Source organism: Lates calcarifer, linkage group LG7_2 (genome assembly GCF_001640805.2).
Source record: "Lates calcarifer isolate ASB-BC8 linkage group LG7_2, TLL_Latcal_v3, whole genome shotgun sequence".
NCBI lineage: Eukaryota > Metazoa > Chordata > Actinopteri > Centropomidae > Lates > Lates calcarifer.
In genome coordinates, this window is record NC_066854.1 from 9,550,711 (window position 1) to 9,572,162 (window position 21,452).

General features: G+C 39.9%; 1 protein-coding gene across 1 annotated transcript in view; it reads left to right on the plus strand.

The window, feature by feature from the left end:
* The first annotated feature begins 718 nt into the window (after positions 1-718).
* LOC108891882 (gamma-aminobutyric acid receptor subunit gamma-3) overlaps positions 719-21,452 on the plus strand; it is an 83,843-nt gene continuing 63,109 nt past the window's right edge. Inside the window, exons 1-2 of the mRNA XM_018689222.2 lie at positions 719-1,014; positions 1,454-1,608. Of these exons, the coding sequence (XP_018544738.1) occupies positions 959-1,014; positions 1,454-1,608 (211 nt within the window). The 5' untranslated portion in view covers positions 719-958. The remainder of the gene's footprint in view (positions 1,015-1,453; positions 1,609-21,452) is intronic.

Here is a 21,452-nt window from a genome sequence, read left to right on the forward strand (position 1 = left end):
GGAAGAGAGCTTGCTGTGTGACTCTGTGGTACGTAAACTGGTGCGTAAAGCCTGAATATGACTTCCAGTGGCGATCATCATCAGGCAAACAGCAAACATCAATATAAACAAAAATCAAGTACATTCACTTAAACTGATATCCCACTGTTTTTATGACTTTCTCAGAAGTATTTGAAAGAGTACAGAAGTCAGAGCTTTGTGGGCACAATTCAACCCCCACAAAAAATAGATGGTTAGATGATTAATTGGACCAATTTCAAAAGCACGTACAGATGTTTAAATATGTAGAAAATGGAGTGAAATAAATAAATATTGCTCACGACTTAGCCTGCAAATAAAAAAGAGGGTGTTTGCTTTTGTATTTTCATCCAGATAATGCCATTCAGTTGTGATCCAGGTATTGTATGTAGCCTGTGCACGGTGTATGAGTCACGCAAGATGCTCATCTCCTAAGGTTCACCACCACCACCACCACCACCAGCAGCAGCAGCAGCAGCAGCAGACAGCGTCACCCAACCACTCCGTTGCCCACACAGGCGTTAGAGAGGGAGGAGGGCGCCGCTGGATCCCGTCGATCCGACTCCACCGTCCGCCGGTGGCCGATCACATTGATTGATCGTCGGGTGCGTCCCCGGAGGAACCCCCCCCCCTCCTCTCCTAGCCCCCTACTCCACCCCACCCCCCTCCGACCCCAACACCCCCACCCCCACCCCCCTTTTTCGCGAGGAGTACGGGAGGATTCGAGGAGGGGTGGTGGGGGGGGAGAGACCGCCGTTGTTGTGTGGCCGCAGATGACACGCAGAAGAAAGTGTGTGGGCGGATGAGGAAGTTCAGAGCTCGGATTGATGGTTACACACCTACTGTATACTGGCACTTTATCGCAGCAGCGAGCAGCAGCACAAGTCGGGATCTCCAGTCACTAATTCCTGTGATCAGAGGGTGATCCGCGCATGGGAAAATGACAATCAAGTTTGTGGTCATCCTCTTCACACTTCTGCTCGTTCAAGGTGCTCGGTGAGTCTGATTTACGCCTTTTATAACTGCATGATCAACAGCTGGAAGGTGTTTCCCCCCTTTCTTTTCTCGAAGCTTTAAAAGTTGAGGATATAAAGGCAATTACGCATTTTATGTGAATGAGTCTGGCTGATACTGCATGTTTTTTTGGGGTTTTTTTTTCTGAGGGCTTTCCCCGCTCATACACACAAACACACACTCACACAGGCACAAAAAATGACAGCAACCATTTACTGCTCTGCCTAAATACAGAGTCTGGGGTCTGACAGTCATTTACAGTGGGATTCAGTTCAAATAAAACCCGCATACATCATTGCTTGGCTGCTGCGACAAAGTTTTTATGACAATGGTGTTTATTAAAGGGGAGCTAACATGATTAACGACTCCCCTCCCTCCCCCCTTTTTCTTTCTTTTCACCGCCAACCCCCCCCCCCCCCAGTTCTGATCTACTGGAATATGGCGACGACGATGAAGATCACCATGATACCACTGTCAATCAAATGCTGGTCCCCAGGTCGCACCAGGAGGATGCCACACTTATACTGAACAACCTGCTCAAGGAATATGACAAGACGCTTCGGCCAGACATAGGAGGTAGGATTAGATTACACTGATAAGTTTGAAGCCTGTGCAGTGGACCAAACACTTCAGTTTTTTAGAGTTCGGTGTTGCTGCGCTGTCCCTGGTGCTGAATGTGGCTGGGTTCGCAGTGAAGCTGTCCATGGTGCTGAAACTAGTGACGCTGCAGCACTGCATGGGTCCACCTCCACAGCCCCCACCCCCACCCCGCCCCCAAACCACATTAGTAGCTTTAAGGCAGAAATACCTCATGTCTTAAATTCTGTATCAGCTTGTTCCAGATCTCCACTGAAGGTTTATAACGTTTACACTGAGTAAAATGTTCAAAGCCTAACCTTTATGGCTGCAGCATTCCATCACATGAGAATGTATTTAGATCTATTATCCATTTTATACACATTTTCCTTAAAATACAACCTGACGTATTTGAAATGATCACTAGAATGTTTTTGAATGTGGTCTCAGCACCTGCAGAATGATTGTGCCTAAGGTGCGATGGCAACTAACAATTATTTTCATTATCAAGTGATCCAATTATTTTCTGGATTAATCAATTTATTGTTTTGTCTGTAAAATCCAGAAAATGAGATGACACCTTCAGGTGTCTCATTTTAATCCTCAAACAGCCTAAAACCCAAATATTACCATCAAAGATGACAAAGAGAAGCAGCAAATTCTAAGATTTGATGAAATGAATGAGGAGAATATTTGGCTTTTTTGCAGGAAATGTGACTGAAATGATTCATTGACTACTAAAATCACTTTAGATTAATGTTCTGCTGCTAATTGATTAATTAACAAATTGTTGCAACTCAATAAACCAACCTAATTTAAGGGTATGAGGCCCCCAGAGATGTTAGGTATCTAGAGATTTAATAATTTACACAATAAATATCATCTCCTCAGGAACAACATTTTAAAAACTGATTTCTCATTAACATTGAGTAAAATTCCACCTCATTAAAAGGTTGAGTTAATATGAATAGGCTACCTAAAAACCTTAAGTGGTGGAAGATGTTTTCAGATCCTTCCCTGTACTGAAATATCTCACAATTGTACTAAAGCAGAGCACCTGAATATATGCACAAAGTTACATTCCTCCACTGAAAAGCCTTTTAGTCCAAGTGACTGTATTCTTTCCCGACTTAGGCTGTTGTGCCTCTCAAAGTCTCTCAGCTTCAAATTTGGATGTCTTGAACTTTTTCTTTATTGCATTTATGTTTGTCTAGGAAAATGAATTTTATTAGAGTTGTGAAGGGGGCAAATATGAGAACTCATTACAGAACTTTAACACGGCTAACCAGAATAATCTGTAAGGTGAAACTGACAGGAACTATGAGCTTACAACTGCCTCATTACTCATACATAACACAGTTAACTATTTAGTGACATCTGTACAGACTCAGTTTCCGTTATGGAGAATGGAACCAACAGATGCTGAAGTGTTGTAAGGACCAGGGCTATTGATACTTTAACTGACAATGAGATAGTTCACTTGGTTCATATGTCATTGGTGTTCCACTGGGACCAATAGGGTTAAGGAGGTTTAGGCCTCAAACAAAACAAGACTTATTTCAGTTCACTGTTGCTATGTTTTAAAGAAAGTCTATGTTCTAGTAGTTCCTCCTATGTTCTTCACATGAGTCTTTGCACTGGATTACTAAAATGTCTATTATGTAATAGCAAATGGGTGCATCTAGATAAATGGTTCGTGGCGCTAATTCCGCAGTTCAGTGCCTTTAAACACTTGCAGAAGAAGAAGCTGAAACAAGCTGATGTAACTAAGTAACCTGAGTCCGGTTCTGCCTCTTAAAAGGAAGTTTTTCCTTGCCACTGTCGCCTAGTGCTGCTCATGGTGGGAACTGTTGGGTCTCTCTCTGTAAATACCTATTTTAAAGTGTATGGTCTAGTGCCTTGAGATGACTTTTGTTGTGATATGGTGCTATAGAAATAAAATTGAACTGAAAAATTAATTGAATTAAAAGAGCAACAGTCCTTCAAACCTCAAATGAACTAAAAAGGAGGTGGAAAACATGACATCATCGATTCACCTCAGTCAAATATAAAAACTTTTTTTGTGGTATTTTGACTTTTAAAAAAAATCTGTCATTTCCTCTGAGGTTGAGGAAAATGCTCATAGAAACAGGGGGATGGAAATGGAGGCATACAAGGGTGTGTGTGTGTGTGTGTGTGTGTGTGGTGTGTGTGTGTGTGTGTGTGAGGGTGGTAGCTTGAGTTCAAATCCTTCTCTGATTGCAGCCACATTATTTCCGCTATTATTATGGTGCAATCAAAACTCCAAGCTCCTTGGAGTTGGAGGGGAATATGCTTCTATAGAGAGGCAGGGAGGCTTGCTGCTAATCAAATGGTTACTGGTTTGATCCCCAGAGTGTTCTCGTCTCGCCAGTGGGCCGCTGACTGGAAAAGTTCCCTGTGCTAAGCAACTAGTCATTACAGTCCCCTCTATTGTCACTGCAGCATTTCAAGAGTCATTTGGAGAAATCAAGGCAGTCTGTCTTTGACAGTGGCTGGTGAGGTGGTGACTAGTGAGGTGATAATCACTTGGGTTTAGTATGATGGTGGTGAGAGGTTTGTATTATGACTCTATATCTGACTGAATCAAATCAGTAAAGTTCTGAATGTCAATTGGCCTTGACCTCTGATTTCTCTGGTTAAACAGCATTACTCTAAATGCAGACACTCCAGTTTCTGTCAGCATATCCATGATACACACATTTTTATATTTACAGTTTATATTACAGTTACAGTTTCTACAGTTTCCAAAGATATAATTATCATCGATGTCCACTGTCGATAAAAGTCCACAAATCTGCTTCGAAATCATACAAAAAGACAAGAATCATCAAGTTTTCCTTTTTTTCCAGAACCAAAGTAACCCTGTGATAACTGTCTGTACATCAGTGGGTACATTGCAAACACTTACTGCTAATAGTTAATTCAGCATGATTTTCCCCAAAGCTCTTAAATGATGGGAACTGTTTTTCCAAAACTTAGAGCATGAATAAGACTAACAATAACAATAGGAGTTAATTAATATAAACTTTTTCAAGTTGCACTGTCAATATTTTTTGATATTGCTAAAGCTCAAAATATCCCATCAACACGTGTCTTATATTTCTTATATGATACAGTTGATCTTCTGATATGTGGAAATCATTTGGGAACTGCTCTGCTCTAAATTCTGGAATAAACACAACATTTTTTCTTTTCTTTTTTACATTTTAGGCGCTGTTTTGTTTCCTGCAGCTCACTCTGACATTTTCTTCCCCTCTCTTCACCTAAATCCTGACACGCATGTACATTAATACATCTAGAAGCAGAGTTTAAGTATTCCAAAAGGTAATTTCCCCCCAAAATATTCCATGTTTTCCCTGTAGGTTTGGCTGACAGAAAGGGGATATATACTGGACTCCAACAAAACACCACCAAAGCTCTTCATCTCTGCTTGACGCTAGAGGCTCAGGGCTACATTAACTGCTATTAGCGTAACACACTTTGCCTTGTGGGTAATGTAGGCACCAGGTTTTGACATCTCTGGTTCTGCTGCATTCATTTTGATACCCTTTTTTGTCTAGCAGCGTTATGGAAGTGCAATGCAATTGCTGGGGAACTGTTTCAAGTAAAAGTACCAATACAACGACGTAAAAATATTCATGTTAAAGTCCTGCGTTCAAAATCCTACTGAAGTAAGAAGTGTTATTAACAAGAGGCACTTAAAGTAATGAAGTGAGCACTGGTTCTGAAGAAAAATGTCCCCTGTATCTGACACTATTAGATTGTTAATACTGATGCAATAATGTGTAAGCAGCACCCGACCTTTAAGTTTGATTCCCAACCTAGAGGTCAAGTCCTTTGAAAGGGCTGCATGATAAATTTTAGGGGGTTGTGAGATGATTAATGAGGTAGGGAAAAAACAAGTTCTGCCGCACAAATTTCTGCTCATGTTTTTGGGATCTTTTCTAATTCTTGCTTTTTGTGAAATATTGTACATTTTTTAAATCTTTGAGCCTCATGCTGGTATTTAATTGAAATCATCTGAGAAGTTTGGCAGGGAAATGTCTCTGTGGAAATGTCTCAGGGGGCTCCAACTATATATGGCTTATTTGTAATGCGTCACAGGCCAAAAAATTTCGAAAAAATGCATTGCTTTTTTAATAATCTAATCATGCTTTTTTAAAATGTAAAATCTGAATTCTTAATCTTAATAATTAGGATTGGAATCTGTTTGCTACTAATCCCTGTCTCTCAGCTGCAGGACTCATGGGTTTCAAGTCATTTTAAGGTTCATTAAGACTCAGTCAGAGTCTAAACTCCTGCACCTTGAAGCTGCTACCACCAAGCCTGAAAGACTTTCACTTGTAATGGTTTCAGTTGGGATTTTCAGCAGCTCAGAGTGAAGTTTCAACGGACAAAGACTCTAAAGGGAACACTTATCTCCAGATCATTAAGAGTGTTTATTTGTGGTCTTAGGTTATTTAAAATGACCAAACACCCAGCTTTCACAGGCAATAACCTGATGGGAATTGTTTTTTTTTTTTTTTTTTGCCTCAGCTCAGTTCAGTCTAGTAGTTCACCTTGTGGAGGGGGAATCTCCCTCCAGCTCTGCTTCCATAATTAAGGATGAAATTTTGATGAGATCCAGTTGACAAACCTCAGTATCGTCCATGAAATGTTAATATCTTAGCAGGATAATGTAGCAGGCAGTGGAAACACATGTGCGCGTGTGAAAAAAGACACACACACACACAGAAATACACACAAAAAGGAACACACTTGGAGATGGCGCTGAGTCAAAGACAGATCTGGGACATTTAAGTCATTGTAAAAAAAGAGTGGGTTCAGTTGAGAGCTGCTGCAGTGAATTTCTCAGAAACACACACACACACTCTCACACACTCTCACAATAACAAGTACACTCACACAGACAACCAGCCACTGAAGTCAGAGCATTGTGGCTCATTTCCGAGATACACCTGGATTTTGTCTAAATCAAAGTCATCCTCTTCACACACACATGCACGCACACACATACACACACGCACACACACACAGTATCAAACAGTGCTTTTCCATTTGCCTCCTTCTTAAATGTGAGCTCCTCCCTAGTTGCACTTGTTTATATGCTGCTGGCTGTGGAACCAGAATACATAGTTTTTTGTGTTTGTTCTTAGTTGTTTTAAGGATATCTGAGATTTCTGTATTGATTGGTCATTAATTTAACAGGTAGAAGTGTACTTGTATCTCTTCTTTGAAAAAGCTAAAAACAAGTAAGAGAGACTGAGGTTGTGGCTGTCTCTATTGTCCTATTTGTATTAGACATTCGTATAAAATTCTAACATGTATGTGTTAAAAACGTGATTCATTTCAGCATGTTAAACAGTACATGGAAAATAAACTCCTGTAAAATATCAGATATCTAAAGGTGCTATATGCACATCTTTGTTATTGCTATATAGCCAACATTAGCATTAAAAGCTGCTTATTTAACAGAAACAACATCATACTTCAGAGCAACATCAATGTTGCAGTCCGTTCCGTCTTGTAATACTACTTTGCGATAAGGAGTCAGTGTGGCGTCCATGAAGAAGCAGCGCTGCCCACAGGAAGTATTCTGACCTCTTATCTTGCAAACACAACGGGCTGAAGCTCATGGTAGGTACGCTGTTAATGCTAATATTGTAGCAAAAACGTACATATAGCACCTTTAGATAATTCCTGATTACAATAATATAAGTCTCTAATGTAACACTTATCACATACACCATATTACATCATATTCTATTGAAATTTTGGGGCTGTAGATTAGAGAGAGTTGCAGTTGTGAGGTGGACAAAATATCAGAAACATTACAGCACAACAAAGTGCATTCTAAAGCGGGAGTATCAACAAAAACTGAATGTTAATGAATATGGTAACTACTGTTCCATTTGAATTGCATAACATTGTACAGCTATTAATATTTTTCACATTATAATAGAGGTAGTAGTTTAAGTAGGTACAGCTATCTTGTCGCATGCTCCCCTACCTTTAGCATTTAGCATGATCATCAGTGACAGTGACATCAGTGTCCTTATTGTTAAAAATTTATACTTATTTATGTCACTTACATTCATGTTACTTAGACTCTTTAAAACAGGCAAAAAGTGCAACTCAGTTCTACAGCAGTTTGAAAAAAATAACAGTAGAAATCCAAAATCCAACATAACAGGGTCATTATCTTAGTTCCTGTGTTTGTTTTCCTCCTGTCTCTTCCAGTCTTGTGAAGTCAGCACTGAGCCTAATCTTCATATAAAGTGGGTGACTGGTCCACTTGTGAAAAAAGCGACCCACATTTCCCCCGAGCAGAACAAGTGTTGAGTCTCACCTTAACTGATAAGAAGCAGTTCGCCTTGGATGAAGATGAGATGCTTTTGTGTCCCTATTGTGTCACTTTCCTTTTGGATTCAGAGTGTGATCACTGTGTGCGATCTGCGTGATCCTTGTGTACTGTGCGAAGGCGTGCGCGTGTGTATGTGTGTCGGTGTTTGCGTGGTTGCTCACCAGGGAATCGAGGACAAAGCAGGGCTGGAGTGTAGCTTTGCATGCTGCGGGGGCTCTGCAGCCATGCACATTTAGAGTTTGGAAGCCAGGATGAGTTGAGTAGTTTGATTAAAGTTAGGTCTGAGCCACGCTCTAAAAATACACCAGTCCTCCAACAAATTAAAAGGTACATTTAAGACAGATTCAAGTCTCTGCGCCCACGAGAATTGACTCTACTGCCTACAGACAGAGGCTTTAAAGCATGTGTCCAAAAACACATCAATGAGCCACACTGCTGGACTGGGTGACATGTTCCTTCATTATCATAAATACACACACTGTAGTTTATTTTGAGTCAGTGCCACATACACCGTCCTGCTGCTGGAAATACTCACAAGAGCACTAAATGTGTATTAATCCACCTATTAATCCATCTTTTCATGTGACAGTGACAAAAATATAGACTATAACCAGCCTTTTCAAGTCCACTGAGCCGCCTGAGGGATTGTTGAAGCCCACATGCCAGACTAGTTTAAGTGTGCATCCCAAGCATGCAAGTTCACGGTGTGTGCAAGTTTGACCAGACAGATGTGCACGGTTGGATAACAGAAACACTAATGCACTGTGTTTGGAAATGGATAAGTTGATATTCTAGTTTGTTTAATACAATATGTCTCCATCAGACTATAAACAACAGCCCCTCAGTACATGACGCAACATGAAGTTGCGTAAGTCATGAGAAAGTTACACAATGGGTTACAAGTTGAGCCCCATTATTTTAGCCTATATTTGTTTACATTTTTATTAGTATGGCAGAAATATGCCAAATAAGCTGTTAGTAGTTCCTGTTTGCAATGTACCCATGGATGTACAGACAACTATCACTAGATTAGTCTGATACTGAAGAAAACTTAAAAGAGTGATGGTTCTCAGGCAAGTTCTGCATTTCTGAGAAGAATATTTTCACTATGATTTCCAAGCACATTTATGAACAGTTATTTAAGATGGATAATATTGATACAATAATAATTATGTTCTCAGTATAAGTCAAACTGGATCTACAAATATGTCTGTGTGTTCTGAGTTTCAAAGTACCTTAACTCCCTCCATGAGCGGTGTGTCCCAGCCACCACTGCTGCTCCACCTGCTGACCATGTTGATCCTCATAGATTTGCCACATTCTACGTTGGGTCTTTCCAGGAAAAAGCCTGTGACACACGAGAAATGGTGCATTTTTAACAACAGTTATGTATTTTGATATAAGCAATGATAACCACTGTACTGAAAAGACAAAGAAATTAGTCCCATCTGCAGAAATGCAACAGAAAATGCAAAAAACACAGAACTGACCTCGAGAGAAATACCTGCTTAGAAAGATCAGAATATAGATCTATTGTATAGATACAATATATGATTAAGTTATTACCACTTTAAGAAAGTGTCCTTATTTTAAACCCCTCAACTTTTTAGAAACAGTTGAAACATGAAAGTAAAATAACTCAACCATATCCGATTTAAACTCAGGAGAAGTCGCTCTGATTAAGGTACGGTTCAGTTTCAGCCTCCATGCAAATACAGTCAACCTGACAGCTTTTCAATATAGCCAGGTAGCTAATCCAGTTGCAGCTTGTGTGTGATCACAGCCTGCAACTGTGACTGAAGGCTGTAATTGTCCATAGCTAACAAGCTATTGATCTACACCGACTGACCAATTCGCTGCAATCATATCCGCCATTATTGCCTCACTGAATATGTCTGGAGCTTACAATTAAGTCTGTGGGTGGGGTGAAGAGGGGAGGAATGTGTGTGCATTTCAACAGGAGGTGTGTGTTTCTGTGTGTGTGTGTTTAACTGTATACTGTCCATCTATATCTGCTTTAATAAGATTTGTGATCACTGATTTGGCCTTCCTTACACATTTTCATGTGTGCATGAGCTAAATGTGTGTGTGTGTGTGTGTGTATTTGTGTGTGTGTCACTAAAGAGAAAGACTTTGATTCAGATAAAAGCCAGGTGTGTGTCAGAAATAGAAACCAAAGCAGCTCAGACATCATTGGTTTGCAGCTGTTTCCTGTCTGTCTCCCTCTCTATCTGTTTCTCTCTATTCCTCTCTCTTTACTCCCCCTTTACTTCCCCTTTAAACCTCCCCCTGCTTACTATCAATTACTGTAAGTTGCTACATAATTTATACCCGCATTTGCGGTCCAGATTTTAGAGTTTTTGAAATCCAAAGAATAGTTTGACCCACTTTGCATCCTATATTAAAATGCTATAAATCCAATTCAGAAGTCATGTCAGATTCACTCACTCTGGAGCAAGGCGTAAGAGTGGAGGATGGGATGTAGACACTGCAACATTTGGTCTCAGTGTATTCCTCTCATACCCTTGTACAGTATACGACAGCAGCTCTACATTTGCCTCGGTGTTTGATGAAAGATTTAGATGTATCCTTTGTTTTATTAAAGCACAGAACCAGTGGAAATCAGATTTGAGGAATCTTAGCATTATTTGCTAAGGAAGTGCAGACTGGGTTTATGTTCTCTTCTGTCTCTCATAGCCTGAAACTGTTTGACATGCAGAGCTAACTGAAAATGAATAGGAGAAGATGGAAGGTGATGCAACCGTATCACATATCACACTTTTCAGCTCAGAAATAATAGGAAGAGTGTGCTAACTTTACTTAAACAGCCAACTAGGTATTCGATTACCAAGAGAACTAAATGTAAAGAAGAATTTGTTCACAATGACGGGAGGAATTAACATTTTTAGCTATGCCAGTTCAGTTGCTTGGTATCAGGGGTGACAGTAATTGGTTGGTTGGTCCATCACTTTGGTCCAGAATGAAATATTTAATCAAATATTAGATGGAATTGGCATGAACTTGGTACAAGGTCCCCTGAGGATAATTCCCATGCTATATTTACTAAGCATGCTAACTGAGCATACTATGCTGCATTTACTAATTTGTACAGATGGGCATACGAAGCCCTCTGAAGTTTTAGGCAGTCTTAGGGTGTACTCAACACTCTCAGCGCTCTGGACCATGCCCAAGTCCAGTTTGTTTGGCAAGTGAGATTGCTCTGCTCAGACACAGTACACATCTAGTGTGAACACTACCTGTGACTGAGAACCAGTGCAATGTGAACACAGGCCAGCAGGGAAGTGAGGAGAGGCGACCATCATGCTCAGTCATGGTACAAGGTAATCAGCCATAGTGTGAATACCCCCTTACTTTATGTCTCAGTGTATATAGCATATACTTTCCTTCCACAGATAATCAAACAGATCAGATACTTATAGCTTTACCCATGAGTCAAGCTTCTTGAGTCAAATGTTGCTATTTGTTGCGAACTTATTTTGAAATCTGTGTGTTGGAGGTGTGGCATCCTTAGAGGCCATCCATCTGTTGCCTCATTACTGGATCACTGCACTGATACAGACTCAGCCATCTTATTGTGTGTACATACCTATAATGGTAGTGATTTAGTTTCTTCTGGAGCTAACACTGTGCTTAAAGGTGTGGTCGGATAAAGTACAGAATGTTCCTGGAAGTCAGTCAGTGTAAGATAGTTCTCATATTCAGCCCAGAAATAATTTAATCCCATATATGAAGCATATATCAGGGACTTTTTCGTCCTTTGTCAATGGTGTTTATACTGAGCTGTGGGTCAGTATGACTTCCAATTAGTCTTGGCACTCAACAAACTCCTCAGTGTGTTTCTGTGACTGTGACTGGAAACCATGAAGTACCGCTATTGTGTGCAAAAGACACATGAAAGACATGAATTGTATTTTTCTCATATCCTCGAATAACTTCCATCAGTTGATGCACCTCTGATGCGCTTTGATCTTTGAATGTAAAGATGTATGTCTGCCTGAAAAGGTGGTAAATCACAAACAGAAGTTGAGTTGCCCTTCACTAATGAACAGAAGTGCAAGCAGCTTCTTTAAAAGATCACACGATTACTGGATCTACCAATGTGCAATCTTACCTCTTCATTTTGAACTCACTGTCTTTTTATTTTTCTAGTCTGCATTTGAATTTCTAACAGTGACACAATCAACAACCTAGAAAAGGCACATTCAAATAACTATTAAAGGTAGCCGAAAGCTAATTTAAAATGTAAAAACATGCATGCAAGCTCATTCTGAAAAAACTGTGTGTGGTCCTCTTAGCTAATTGTCAATTTTCCGATTGAAAGCATAACATTCATATCATTAGATACAGTTGATGAATTGGCTTAATATTTTCTTAACAGGGCATCATTTTCATCATGTAACTACTCAGCTGGATCACAATCAGCTAGAGAATGTGGGGAGGTATTTAAAATAAACTAATATCTGTAGTAATTTGAATTAAATAAAACTTTCGACTTGGATGGACAGATTAAAATCCCGTTGACGAGCCCTGACCCATACCTATAAAATTCAATTAACCATGCATTAACCTCTAAAGTTAATAGTAGAATACTGTAGTTTTAATGGAGCTAGATGTTAATTGCACATATACATGTTAAGAACAAATTTCCACCGGAAGTGAGATTTATTTTCTTATTAAATTGCCTATTGTTGTTGGGTTGGTACACCACTTTGGTCCAGGCTGAAATATCTCAACAACCATTGAATGTATTGTCTTGAAATTTTGTATGGTCATTCATGGTCTCCAATCATATGATTTTAATGATCCCCTGAATCTTCCTCTGGCACCACCAGCAGGCCAAAGGATTTGCTTCTAGTTAAATATCTCAATGCCTACACAGGGGATTGGCTCAAAAGATGATAGATGCTCATCATTGTGGTGAACCTTAAACTTTTCATCTAGCACCATCATCACTCAAGCTTCAGTGCAGTAGGAGACCTTGAAGTAAGTATTAAGTACTAAATCCAAAAGTGCATAATAGGCACTAGTCAGGTCTGCTCTGCTCTCAGAAGAGGTGAGTCAAGAGATTCTTGAAGATAGGGAGGGATGCTCCTGCTCTGATTGGGAGCTCGTTCCACCATTGTGGATCCACAAACAAGAGCAGTCTGGACTGTGAATGCCATGTAGTGTGTGCAGAGATGGCAGTGCCAGACAATGATCCTTGGAGTCAAACAGTGTCCGAGAAAGGCCATAGGCCTGTATGATTAAGTTCAAGTAGTTCAGTACAGGTACTCTATAGACAAGCATTAGTGGGTAGCCAGTGGAGTTTAACGAGCAGCAGAGTAGCTAACCCTTTTATGCTATCACCAGATGGGGTGTTTAGCACTAAACTAAGATGGTCAACATGATAAACATTTTACCTACTAAACATCAGCAAGTTAACATTGTCATTGTGAGCTGGTTAACACGTTGTCATGATGATTTCCATGTGTGGCCACATGGGCCCACATGATGGAAATTTCATTATCCGCCCAAGACCTTGAATGTCTGCACAGACCCCTGTAGATGTCTGCATGCATCTTGACACTCCTTTCCACATCTTTGGTCCTTGGGTTCACTTGTTTCCCAACTTTTTCATGTTGTCCAGCTAGAGACAACAAACAAAGGACCTTCTCTTCTTGTCCTGAGGTCATGATTATGTTTTGCAATGCGCATGTGTGGAACGTGTCTGAACATGCGTTGCCCTGATTGTGTGACTGTCAAACTGTCACCTCCGCTGCAGTAGGTGGGAGTTCACCACTTCCAGCTTGGGTGGAGGAACTAACACCCCCTGCCAGAAATGTATTTGGACAAATAGAGCATTACTGGATGTTCTGTGATCCCATCTTATACGCCACTACGATGTAATCTTACATAACATTTAGTCTGGTGCTTCTTTAAGGAAGAGCCACTCAAAACGACAGCATTTCCGCTGTAGTAAAATAGTTACTCTTTCCACCTCCGGCTCAGATCTCTGCTGGCTTTGAGGCTGACTTGGTCCTGGCAGGCCTCTTCTCCTTGATTCTCACAGAGCTGACATTTGGCACAGCAGTGACACCTCACCAGCTGAAAGCACAATTCTCAGATGAGCCTCCTCAATATTTCAAGTCCAGTGACATTTCATTAGATGAAGAGGAGTTTAGAGTCCTGGCAAATGCCTCTCCTCACATCTTGGGTAGCCAGGTTAGCTGACCTGACAATCACCTGCGGGAAGGAGGTGCAGGAGCTCCTCAAACGCACAGACGCACAGAGGTGCACATGCATGGATGAAGCAGATGTGAATGGGAGCACACTTTTTTTGCAACACCCTTTTATGAACTGTCTCTTCAACTCTGTGTGTGCATGTGTATGTATTCTTAATCTATCTGGATTAATAACATTTTTCTTGAGTTCTACACATAAGGTTGTTTACAAAAGAACGTATTAACTGCATTATTAAATCTTTTTGGCTGACATTTTGTCTTGTATAAAACACTCCACTTTCCATCAAATGTCAATGTCAATGACACTGAATTCCTCAGCTACTGATTGAACTTCAGTTTTGAACAAGCAGCAAATTAAATGCTGGAAGCATTTTTCATGTTGATAGCCGTATCATGTCATGTATTGTCATTTGCCACCATGGTACATTGCATGTGAGCCATTATGTTGCCATGGTGACATCTGCCTGTGTGTTGACAGGCATTGTGATCTCATAATAACTTGTACTTACAGATAAGATGATCTCATTATATTTTGGGGCACCTCACTGCATAAATTAGCAAATTAATTAGGATTCTATACTTCCTTAATGCTTAAAAATATGGAGCTAACTGGCAAGTATGCTGACAGAAATGTTTGCAAATTAATGCAGTTTCCTGAACTATTATTTTAAATAAAAACACACTCTGGGAAGGCAAACTGAAGGCCTTGACCAGGAATTTAGCTTCTCTTAAAATGTTTAACACATCTCCAAAGAGAGGCTGTGGAGCTCACCTCTCATTCCTTCAGCGTTCCCGAGTTAATGAGAAACCACAAAGGAATGGCCAAGCAATCATGTAGAGCTTTAAAGTGGAGGGCTGATACCAAAGTGAAGTGCATTAGGTGGTAATAAGACCAACCTGGGTCTGGATCATGGCTGACACGTTTCCCATCCCTGTGAGCTCTAACCATTTAATCGATTTCCATCTGTGTCTCCCATGTCCCCTCCAGCCAAAGCTACGGTGGTTATCCAGGGATTTGGGAGGAGTGAATAGACTTTGAAAATGTAGAAAGGGATGGGGGGGGGGCTTGCACCTGTGTGGTTTGTTTTTCCAGTTAAGCCTAGTCATTTAATGGAGCTCCAGTGGAGAACAAATGAGAAAATTCTGTCTGATCTAATGGAAGATTTAAAATGCCTAACAACAAATCAAAAGGTAAAGTACAGACTTTTACCCCAGTTTGCACAAGGTTAACTCAAATCTAGAGCAATCCAGTACTGCATTTTACTTGCTTAATTATTTTTTATTTAGACATTCTAAATCTTTTGTACAATTTGAGTTAACCTTGTGCAATCAGAAAAACAGAGGTATTACCTGCATGTATTTGTCACCCACCAGACAGATGTGTCATCTTTTCTGAAAGTCTAAAACTGCTAAAGTCACATCCTCCACATTAGCTTGTTTTGGTATGAGGCATTTTCCATTGTTGTGATTGCACCATGGGAGCAAAATAATGCATAATTCATTGTTTACCTGATGGACACAAAGTCTAATTAATCTTGAAATTGCCAGCTGTGACGGGTGTCTCTGATTTTAGTTTCCTTACGTTTAAGTGACACAAGGAAACAAAAAGTGCTTGTGGAAAAGTTGCAGTACTAGTCACCAGGGGCTTCATTCCTCTACCAATCATATGTCAGTTTAACAATATGGTTTGGTGTGAGTGACTAAAGCAACTAATATTCTGTCCCCGCCCCATCAAAGAGATTATAGCATTAACCTCTGTCATGGCAGACGTCCAAGCCCTATTAGCATTATTATAAATAGATGCCGTTGTGATTCTTAACACAGTATCCTGGGATTAGCCTGAACTGAGCCAAAAAGCTTTCCATTTGCATCTGTTTGCACCATAATCTTCAACAGTGTGGGAACAAAGTCCTAAAGTCAGTTTTAATGTCCACATAGTAGCTGGTGAGTCACATTCACTTTCAGTTCAGTCAGTTCACAAAGTAATTAATACAATAAATGGATGACATGGTATTAATTTACCGATGATAGCAGGTAGAAGTGGTTGTTGAGATTATTTCATTTTTAGTATTAAAAGAAATTGAATTGAGAGATAATTTACAAAACACCCTCCTCGGTCACAGGCATTAAGGTGTGTGGTTGTGTGTTATAAGCATCCCCTCCCCTGTTTTGCTGAGTGATTGCTTGGTGTTAGCTGTGCGTTTGCCTGGTGGCGATTCATAAGCAGTGAAACCTTTCCCTTCGCCTGGTTCTCATTAAAACTCCTAGAGAAAAGAAAATGCCTTCCTTTCCCAGATCTATTATATTTGATTCAGGGAGCTGAATACAATCTGGTACAGTACAGTCTGTGCTTGCTCGATCCCCCACACACCTACATACTCAAACCACAAACACACAAGCGCTGTATACACACCTACACAGCAGGTCAATATCTGTCTGATGGGAAAGTCTTTTCATTAATACTTACATGACTTTTTTTATGCGTTCATAAAAGGAATATATGAGTTTTTTACCAAATCCTCGGAGCACCTAATGTCATCTTTTATCTCTGTCCAATGAAATGAACTAGACGAGTATTTCTATTACATGTTAGCCAGCTTGGTGCAATAAAACACACTCTGGAGGGTCACCCAGTGAAGCTACACTCCTCAATTTAAATACCCTAATATTTGTTTATACAGGGAAGATTTGCTGAGCAAACATGCAGCACAAATAACCTGCTTTAAATTTATTCAAGTAGATATACAGTCTCCACAGCTAGCAGCCCAGTACAGCTGCAGTTAGCTGGATATTGAGCATCCTTACTTAAAGGCAGCAGACAAACATAACAGAGAAAGGATAGAGAAGGGTATTAAATGACAATGTAAAAACAATGTAAAAGGTGGTGTTTGTGGTGATGAACCTACAGAATATTATCACCTCAGCCAACTTTAGCAAGTGTCAGCTCATTGACAGCTGTCTAGCCAACAGCTTTCATAGAGTTGTTTTTGGCCACAGCTGGCAGCTGTTTTCAGTGAATAAGCTCCAAAAGCCTACCATACGCTACCTGCTCAGCACCAAACAACACAACAGTTAGCGACTAAATGAAGCATTTAGCAGCTAAGGAGCCAGATATGTCCCTCATGAGTTAAAAAAAAAAAACATAGCCAAAAGATGAATAATGGTGAATCTTTGATTTATGTTCAACATGAGGCCAGAAACATGATACCAAATGAATCTGAATGTTACTCTGGATCTACTGGATGTATGCCTAATTGTTAGCTAACAAGTTAGCCATGTCCACCTGTGTTGTGTTTGTAACTTGTTTCTGCTGAGGCTAAAAAAATTAGTAACTGAAGTTTTAATAAGAATGTTCAATATTTTGGGAAATACACTTATTTTCTTGCTTGCTGAGAGTAATATGAGAAGACTGAAATCATGCTCATGTCTGTACACTAACAGAGACCTGCAACCAGCTAACTTACCTTAGCACAAAAACCTGGAAACAAAGGTAAACAGCTGACCTGGCTCTGTCAAAACTCTGAAACAAAATCCTGTCAGCACCTGTAAAGCTCACTAATTAACACACTGTATTGTTTGTTTAATTGATTCAAAAACCAAAGTGTAAAAATGAGAAACTGCAGTTTTACAGAGGGCTATGTGCTGGACTACTTCCTGAGCGGGATCAGTTCTGGAAGTTGCCTAGCAACTGCTTAAAGCCAAGAAATTGGCTGATTACTGAGCTTTGGAGCTTTGGGTGGATTTTGTTACCTTTTATACAGAGTCTGGCTGGCTGTTTCCCCATTCCCAGTCTTTATGCTAAGCTAAGCTAACCAGCTGCGGGCTCTAGATTTACATTTAGCATATAGACTTTCTTTTCACACAGTGCAGTGAAGATCAACAACAACAAAAAAGGAGTGGGAAAATGTAAAGGGAAGGGTTTCATTTATAAAAGCTGTGTGTGTGCACTTGACTGATAAAAATGACTATAGCTGAATAAGTGTAATAAAGCTTAAATCAATACTCTACTGTACAGGTTCAGGCACAGAAAATGGATCCCACGTTTTCAGAAATATATATCATTTTAGATAACTTATAAAGATTATAGTTAGCTTCTCTGATCCTACTGTTGGACCTGTAGTATTTGCCAGAGGTAAGGCTGCTAAATGACAGGCTACAGCTTTTTTGGGCATTATAGTTCAGCATTAAACATCACCTGCGTTTGAAGGATGACAGTGTCCCAGTAGTCGGGTGATTGCAGCTGGTGTCCCTCACAGCGGTGCAGATGGCTTGCTACAGCTTGCCCTTGCAGTGAGGGGCTGCTCAAATGTACAGATGTGGGTCAAATAGCATTTGCAAATAATTTTTAGCCTGTGATTCTTCCTTCTTGGGAGAACCAGATGGCTGCTGTTCACCACATGCAGTTTGCACTTTTAGTTATTTAAACATTTCTTGGAGGCAGAAATAGTTTCACTGGTTAAATCCTGATGGGATAAACCAAAGAACTACAGTTTGTGTTTTTAGACTGGAGCCAAGTGAAAATGACAAAGAAGAAAAACTGTGCTATTTATATTTATAATCTTTTTTTTTTTTTTTAACTTTGTACACAAGTTTTAATGCTAATGAACACTTGTTCTTAAAATTTGTCACTTTAATCTCTGTAGTCTTGATGTTATAATGAGGATGAGGATTTCATTTTCTTGAACAAGTAATATGGATTATCTGTTCATCCTCACTTACTTTTAATCACTTTTCACCACATTTGTTGTGCAGTGTGAGATAAATCTGAACTGATGTTAGTGAGTTATTTTTACCTCATGATCTGATACTGAAGCCTGCATGACTTGACAGTAGACTGGATAGTGATGAGCTGGAGGTAGGAAAAGTGCCAAAATAACCAAGAGAGCCTTTGTTTTTTCAGTATCGCTGCGTCTTCACTAAACATTTCTTGTCATTAAATACACACCCACTCTTTATTTTTTATATACTATGCAATATGGTCTGCTGTCCTAGTTGAAAATGGTGTTGAATTGGATAATATTATATAGATAAGTATTTTTGTACTACAGATTTATGCGTATACACACACACACACACACACACACACACACACACACACACACACACACACACAGTGCATTACAATAATGTATTGTATTGCAAAGGCATTGTTAAATTGAAGAAATTAAACCTGTGTCTACCCACCCATTTTTTCTATCCCTGCATCTCTATTTAATTGTGAAGCGGTTTTCAGGCAGTGTGAGAAGAACCTTTGTGAAATGGTGTGAGCTGAGGTGTGCCCTGACATTTTGCTCAAATGTTAAGTAAATAAATCCATTATCTAACAAATTCATTGGATCGTTAAAACTTGGTTTAGAGCGCTTCTCCACTAAATCAGTCAAGTCCTTTAGCTCTGTTTGTGTTTTCTGGCGCTCCTCAACAGTTTTGACATTTTTCTGTAATCAACAATTTGTGTGTATGTGTGTGTTGTGTGTGCGCCTGCTGTGGAAAAATTTGTTGTTTTGCCAATGTGTGGTGCAGTGCCATGCAGGCTGAGGAGTACTGGAACAGACAGCAAAGAGAGGTTTCTTCCCAAGTGGAGCTGGTGCAGTCACATACATAAAGATTAGATGCTGTGCTACCCCTCACTACATGTAGGCCTATGACACTTATGATGACTCAGTTTTAGTACCATGCTTATTACATGTTGTTTAATGCCATATTCATATTAGAAGTAAATAAAATGGCGTTCATTATTGTCTCTCTATGGAAGCGTCCACTTGTTTAACTGAGTGCCCACATCAAACCTAACATTTTGGACTCTTCTCCTTATTGTCTAATGTTTTCTTCTCCTTAAAGACTTTGAAGCGAAAAGGAAACCAACATCAGTTAACTCACTGCCAAGTTTGCACTTGTGTTGACATGTTTCAGTCATGCCAAAAGGGAGTTTTGGGAGCCTACAGAAAAGGGCTTCATGGCCTACTTGTGATTACCACTAGGGGGCCTGACACCAGAGGGCTGACACCAATATTCCCGTTGTCAGGTCATATTTACATGTGCTCTGTTATGACAAACGTGGCTGTAATTACAGCACCAACTGATGACTATAGGCCTGCAGCAGCCAGCAGAAAGTTTTTTTTTTTTTGACACAGCAGCTTGATGTAAATGTACACTTACTGAAATCAGCTAAGAATGGACACTGATTGAAATAGCTGGCAAACTTGCACCTAGCTTGGCCAGGTCGGAGACAATTGGCAGGGATCAGCGGTGGGAAGCCGTTGAGGGATCTGGTCCATGTTCTGGGGGAGTTCTAGTTGTAACTATACTATCTCCTGTCTGCAGCTTTCTGAAGCCAACAGTGATGTTTAAAGGACTAGTTGGATATTTTTGGGAAATTTACTTATTAGCTGTCTCGCTAAGAGTTAGATGAAACAATTTCTACCACTTCCATGTCTGTTCTCTAAATATGAAACTACAGCCACATGATGGCTACACAGTTACTGTCTCTTTGCCTGACGCAATCACTCCCTTGGGTCTTGTTTGCCAGGCAACCTGTGGAGACTCCAGGAAGTCACTGGACCTTGTCAGGAAGCAGTCTGTTACATAACAGCCATATTACCACAACTTGTTATTGTTACACTTTGGTTTTTGCATTGATTTAACACAAATGAGCTTTAAAAGTACTGGAAATGTGATTTTATTCTACTTTTCTCAACTTTTGGACAGAGCCAGGCTAGCTCTTTACAGCTGCTTCCAGCCTTTATGCTGAGTAAGCTAACTTAACCTTAACTTGCTGTAGGCAAGACTTCTGGCTACATAACTGTACTTTTGATGGGACCAATGGTAGGGATACAAATACTGACTGTACATGTCTATGGCCCTAGCAACAAGACGAAGATCATATTAGAAGTAAATATGCAAAACACTTTGTGTGCAATAGTAGACCATACTTTGTTTTACCTCTCAAGATAACTTATTACTAAACCAGAAAATTTAATCCTGCATGTCCCACAGTTCTATAATATAACATAATGTTTTTTACATACGAAGGAAACTAACTAGTTCTCTTCTTCACAATGAAATCTGTACCAGCTAATTAATTGAACAATTATTTTCTCCCTTTAGTATCTCACAGCTACTCATTAGCCTGATTCGGGTGTTAACATTTCAAGGGAATGCAGAAAGACTTTGTGATCTAGTCACAATGTAACCATTCACTGAAAATCTATGCAGCAGAG